Source organism: Volvox carteri (assembly GCF_000143455.1).
Source record: "Volvox carteri f. nagariensis unplaced genomic scaffold VOLCAscaffold_54, whole genome shotgun sequence".
NCBI classification, from domain to species: Eukaryota; Viridiplantae; Chlorophyta; class Chlorophyceae; order Chlamydomonadales; family Volvocaceae; genus Volvox; species Volvox carteri.
Window position 1 is genome coordinate 272,174 of NW_003307597.1, and position 6,008 is coordinate 278,181.

General features: G+C 50.4%; 2 protein-coding genes across 2 annotated transcripts in view; both read right to left on the reverse strand.

The window, feature by feature from the left end:
* Nucleotides 1-228: 228 nt before the first annotated feature.
* VOLCADRAFT_96657 (uncharacterized protein) lies at nt 229-2,290 on the reverse strand (the record flags this gene model as incomplete). The annotated part of the gene is made up of 4 exons (XM_002955721.1): nt 229-487; nt 795-915; nt 1,666-1,860; nt 2,137-2,290. The coding sequence occupies 4 exons, from the start codon at nt 2,288-2,290 to the stop codon at nt 229-231; spliced, it is 729 nt and encodes a 242-aa protein (XP_002955767.1).
* A 1,373-nt stretch (nt 2,291-3,663) lies between these two features.
* Nucleotides 3,664-6,008, reverse strand: part of VOLCADRAFT_96658 (uncharacterized protein) — a gene marked incomplete at both ends in the record, with an annotated part of 19,972 nt that continues 17,627 nt past the window's right edge. Inside the window, one exon of the mRNA XM_002955722.1 lies at nt 3,664-3,771. Within this exon, the coding sequence (XP_002955768.1) occupies nt 3,664-3,771 (108 nt within the window). The remainder of the gene's footprint in view (nt 3,772-6,008) is intronic.

Sequence of the window (6,008 nt, forward strand, 5' to 3'; positions counted from 1 at the left end):
CTTATTCATCAGCAGGTATGTAGATGGACAAGCACGGTAGCCAGACAGGATGCACCACATGTAACAACCACACACACACACATGTAAACCACATGGAAACACAATGTAACCACGTTCCTTACCACCTTTATATACCTTTTAGTCCCTATTATTCTTTATAAAAGTTACGCAAAAAGCTGTTGACGCCATCTCTGCCGTATGTACACGCCATAAACACGATGGACTATACTAGTAGGCCTTCGCCCCTACCCCCACGCACATTCGCTTGACGTTGTTGCGGGTGACGTTGGCCAGGCGGATGTTCCTCCTCTGAATGATGCGCCTCGCCGTGTCGTTGCGGTACACTGTACCAGTTATATAAAATGTTGTTGTCACTCCCCGTTCACACGACACGGCCAGGAACGGGTCATTGTAACCCCCCGGGGGTATAAGGCCCCGCGCAGCATACACATTGAAGTCACACACGCTTGGTCGCGGATCTCTCCCCCTGCGAATAATACAAGGGCCCGTGGGTGCGTGTCGTACCGCACGCGTGCGTGTCGTACCGCACAGGCCGGCCTATTGAACTGTGCGGGCAGAGCCCTGCCGCCCCCTGCCTTACCGTATTGAGAAGCACCCGCACATGTGCCAGTGGACCTCGTCACCAAGCTGCCACTGAGTTCACACCTATGGTTTTCATCGTCTTTAGATCGCACCCTAGTATATTAGTTAGGGCCATCCCTATCTATTAGGCTAGGGCATATTCTATTACTGATAATATCTACAGACTGGGCACCACATACACACACACTCACCAGGGGGGGTAGTTCTCGCACCAAGCACGCTGCACTGTACTGGGTGGGTGGTTGAACCTGTACGACTGGTCTAAAAGGCTGAGTGCACAGCAGGTGATGTTGGGGTCGCTGCGGGCCGCGTCTGCATGTATGTATGTCGGCGGTAATGAAGGACCAGAAGCGAGTGCACGATTAGGAGGATAATGTTAGTGCGCTGACATACATACACAGGCAGGCGGCAGAAGTTAAGGCCTGACTTCTGCTCCCAGTCGATCCAGTCGACCCGGGTTCAAATCCGCCTGCCAGCTCCTCGGGTGTTTGAGGAGTGATGAAATGGGAGGTGGCCCCCCATCATATGGACGGTGTAGGACGTGATAATATCAACTTGCGAGCTGACCAGGAACTAAGTTGATGCGCCGTTGATCCGCTAGATTTGGTTGGATGCTGGTGGTGAGTTGCCGAACCCAACGAATACATTCTGAAGTCGGATGGGGTGACGGATTAGGGTGCCCCTCTAGCAGGGGAGAGCAGGGACTGCCCCGGGAAAGGGGGCCGCTGGCGAAGTTAACCACCCTGTAACAACATACACACACAAAAAAAAATACACACCCTTACCTTCCGACATATGTGTCTATAAAGTTGTTGGCATTTGCCGACAAATAGACATTAGAATCCATCATCGCGACGATACACGGACTTACCCATATACCAAGCATACACTACTACATATCCCCTGACGGACACACACTACTACATGTCCCCTGACGGACACACACTACTACATGTCCCCTGACGGACACACACTACTACATGTCCCCTGACGGACACACACTACTACATGTCCCCTGACGGACACACACTACTACATGTCCCCTGACGGACACACACGCACCTCCAGGCAGACAGTATACTGGTGTCGTACAATCAGGTGAACAGACAGCGGAATTATTAGGGATGAAATAATACTGCGCCTGGCAACGGTCGATGCAGTGCCAGGGTGCAGTTCCGAAGCCTATGCGGTAGGCAACAGCGGGCTTGCTCCAGAAGGCGGTATTGCCGCTCAGGATGAAGCGCAGGACGGCCTTGTCTGCGGGGTTGAAACGAGTACTGCTGATGTACGTGTGCGCGTTCGCGTATGTAGCTGCTGCTGGTGTGCGATCGTAAGTAAAACATGTATGATTCCAATCGCAGCCTACCACTACTTCACGTCTGTAAATATATTTATTGTCGATATCCATATATGAATCCTGCTCTGGTTTATGTAATAAATGGGGACGGCGGTCCCTATCTAACGTACCACAGCAGGAACTATAGACGATCGTCTCGTGATGTAAAACCTTTACAGACGGAAATCATGCCTTACGCTGCTCGTTCAAATCTTCCACAGCGTTCCAAGCGCCATACGGCTGCTGCTGGGCAAGAGAACTTCGCATTATGACTGAGCCTAGCAGGCTGCACAACAGCAGCAGCACGGTGAGGCAATGACTGCCCCACGGCAGGATAGCTGTCGCGACCATTGACACTGCTGATATATATCAGCGTTTTGGCTGTCCTGCTGCTGCTGTAGCAGCCGGCCGGTTCTCCCAGGTTCACTATGTTGCCATTGCGGCCGCGTACTCCGTCGCCCTGGGGAAACACGCCCAAGCCGCGGCCAGGTCGCTAGCTAAGGGATGTAGGAAAGGCACTAAGGCAAGCGCAAGCGAGAATTTGATACAATCTCTGCAAGAACGGCTCCGAAATTCGCAAAGACTCTTCCGCCATGTCACACAACTTCAAAATCAAAAGGGTTAAGGAGTATAGGATCATGTAAAATACAGCTCCTACAAAGCTTTGTCGTGCAACGGTTTACATATTGACGCGAGAGTTTTCGCGCAGCAGGATGCAAAGAATACCAATCGTACAGCGCTCGTTCGAAATTTCAGGGACAGAAAGCAAGGTATCATAGATTGCAATCATATCCTGCAGTTTTCATCGGTTCTGCTTTGACCCACAATTGCTGTAAGTAAAGTTTGCCCTAATACACCAAAAAAGCAGGAACGAAAACCGCCAAAAAAACAGGAACTAACCACACCATGCCGAGAAGCTGAAAGCTAGAGGCAAATACCAAAAAAGGACTTTCGTCAGAGAAGAATTATTTTTCGGTTGAACCCTCAGTTCAATACGGTGTTCTCGACTGTCGTTTCGAAGGCTTGTAACTTGGCTGCGTTCTTTGGCATTTTACCAGATCTTGACACCAGATCATTAAAAGCATGAAATCAATTTTCAATTCCTTAGTAGACATCTGGGTATCTCAAGCATATGCGCTTTCTACCGAAGCAGTTGCAAATAATAGTCAGCAGTCAACAACGCATACTTGCTTTGTGCCGAGCGCAGCGGATGAAGACCTATAAACCTTCCCGCTCGGTGGAATAATATTAATATGTAACTTCAGTCATAAATACAATTTTATTCGCTCTGAAAGGGCCGACCGCGCGCGCCCTTCGCGTTTTACCGCCGGCACCCCATACGACCGGTGATAAGAAGCTTCTTAAGACTTGTAGAAGTTCAGTTGCAAATACCAAAGTAGTCTTGCCGTTAGCCCGGTATCTGCTACTTAAAAATCAATATAATCTTTGGAAATCGATCATAGTTATTTTATAAAAAAAGGGTGGTTGCTATTCCCCTAATGTTTACGGAATCGTTAGCTAGCTGACCCGCATGCCAAGCGGACAACCGTTGACCGTACCGACATGTCGTACGGCCTTTAAGGTATAATCATTATGACAGTAGCATGAATGGGCATAGTCAGCATCTATACCTGCTCTTTAGCATGCCCCCGTCTGCCGTATCTTGTTATGACTGCACGCGGATGTCGTTATGTTACTGACGGTTGTCCGTTCTCCTGCCTTGTCTATCTGTGGCACTTGTACCGCCCAAGGGCTACCCGGCAGCCTCGCCCTTCTTCAAACGCATATTTGCCGAGCGCATCTTGCTGCGTTCTCTTGTTATGGTAATGCTGCTTTGTGTTTAAGGACGGAGGCGGGTAGGTTGTGCAGGGGGTTTCCCCCCTGATCTTTTGCTTGTTTCTATTTCTCAGGGCAGCCACAAGCACCGCAAACCTTCAGTATTTGGTCCGTGGACGATCCACTCCACTCGGTGCCCATTAAGCCGGTGCTTGTACCAGCGGCATTTGCTTCGTAAAGCTGTTACAGAGGAATGCCATGCTGGGGATTTTATCGACTGCAAGGCCTTCATTCGTTTTCGCTGCCTGCCTTAAAATGAAGTTGTCGACGAGGCACCGGGAGTGAGATTTCTAAGATGCTCATCACAGGTATTTTTTCGTCACTACTGCACCTCGCGGCCAGCAGGCACGTCCGCTTAGGCCTATACCATATACATCAACCCAGGCTGACAGACAGACAGACAGGTAGACAGACATACGACGCCGTGTGCGTGTCTTTCGTGACGGATGGACGATGCCCGATGGGACATACTGGCACCTGCTAGCTAGCCTTTCCGCCGCCATCCATCATCCGGTGACATCCGGTGACAGGGACACAGATCAATGGTGCAGTAGACAGCTAGCTGCACGTGTGCATATGTGTGTGTATGTGTGTGCACGTGCACCCACCACGTATATATATATATATATATACATATATATGTATATATATATATATATGCACCGCCATCCAGAAGACGATTTACCTTGCCCTCAACAATTGTTGCAGCGTGGCAGCGTATGGCGTTGTTAAATGTCGTTAAAAATTGTTAAAGGGATAAAGATGAAGGATTATAAAGACGATTATGTATGTATGTATGTATGTTTGCACGCATGTATGACGTTGATCACACTGTGGGCTAAAAAGCCGGGGGGGCCCCAGAGGGCCGAAACACAGCGGGGGAGGGGTTTAGATGCACACGGCTGGTTAGTCTCGCTCGTGCATTCCGCCCACACCCGGATCAGACATCGTACGAGTTACGACAGCCGGCACTAAGCAGCAGCGATCCCCACCGGGGGTAGCGCTACAGCTGAACGAGCTCTAGGTCCCCTGGTCACCTAACAAAAACGAAGTCGCACCCGGGGTGTTCGTACTGCGGGCAGAAACTGGTACAGACGTATGCACGTGCAACGCGCCGCCACCTATCATTCTGCCCAGAAAGGTATTTTGCTTTCATTCCTCATGATCAGCCTGCGTGCTGTGTGTTTCCCGTCATCATCCCAGCAGGGGGAATGTACGCATACATACATACCGACGCTCAAGGCAGCCAGCCGGGAGGCAGGAGGGCTGCCCCGCCAGGATCCTTGCACGTGGCGATCTAAACATGCATGCTTACCCGCCTACTAAAAGAATGCCCACAACCGCCACCACTGCTTGCCAACAGCAACCAACCAACCAACCTGCCGCACGCAACCACCAAGACAGCATAAAACCGTCAGTTAACGGTTGCTTGGCGGCCACCACGTGTACATACGTACGGTTGCACAAACAATATTGCGGTTATTGCCGTTAGTACGGCTCTAATGGGGCCTCAGGCAAGCAACGGTATTTATGTGTTTCACGAAATCCAGGGTGGGCCACCACCGATAAATCCCCCCCCCGGGACCCCCGCCGGGCAAGCACCAGGACCACCACCACCACATATTTACTTTTGCAAATGCCGACATGAAAACGCCCGAGCGGCGAAACAACATGACCCCAGGTTCGCGGGTCGCACGTTCGCGGGTTCGCAGGTTCGCGGGTGATGTAAAAGCAAAAGGACACGTTCGAGAGCCGCAGTGATGATGACCCCCATCATATAATCATAGGGCCCATCATCGTCTTCATCGTCATTATCATCTCCCCCATGTTTACCAAGGAATTTCCTCGCCGCTGTACGACAAGAATTTACCGCTGATTGGGCCCTTCGACTCCAGGACCGCCATAAGCCCCTCGGTGCTCTCCTCCACGTCAATCCAACCGTTGCCTCCTGCAGTCGTACGGTCGTACGATACGTACGGGTCACCGACTGTTTACTGCCTGCTGTACATTTGTCTTCCGTGTAATTGACGCAATAATACAATAATGTACTCACAGTCTAATAATATCATATCATATATTATAAGTCATGTTAGATTATACAATCCACACACAGTCCTACAACTACATGCACTGTAACGCAGGACCCTCATAACACGTCACCCACTCCAGTACGTTGCAGCACAATGTGTGCCTGTCTGTCTATCTGTCTGTCTATCTGTCTGTCAATCAGTCT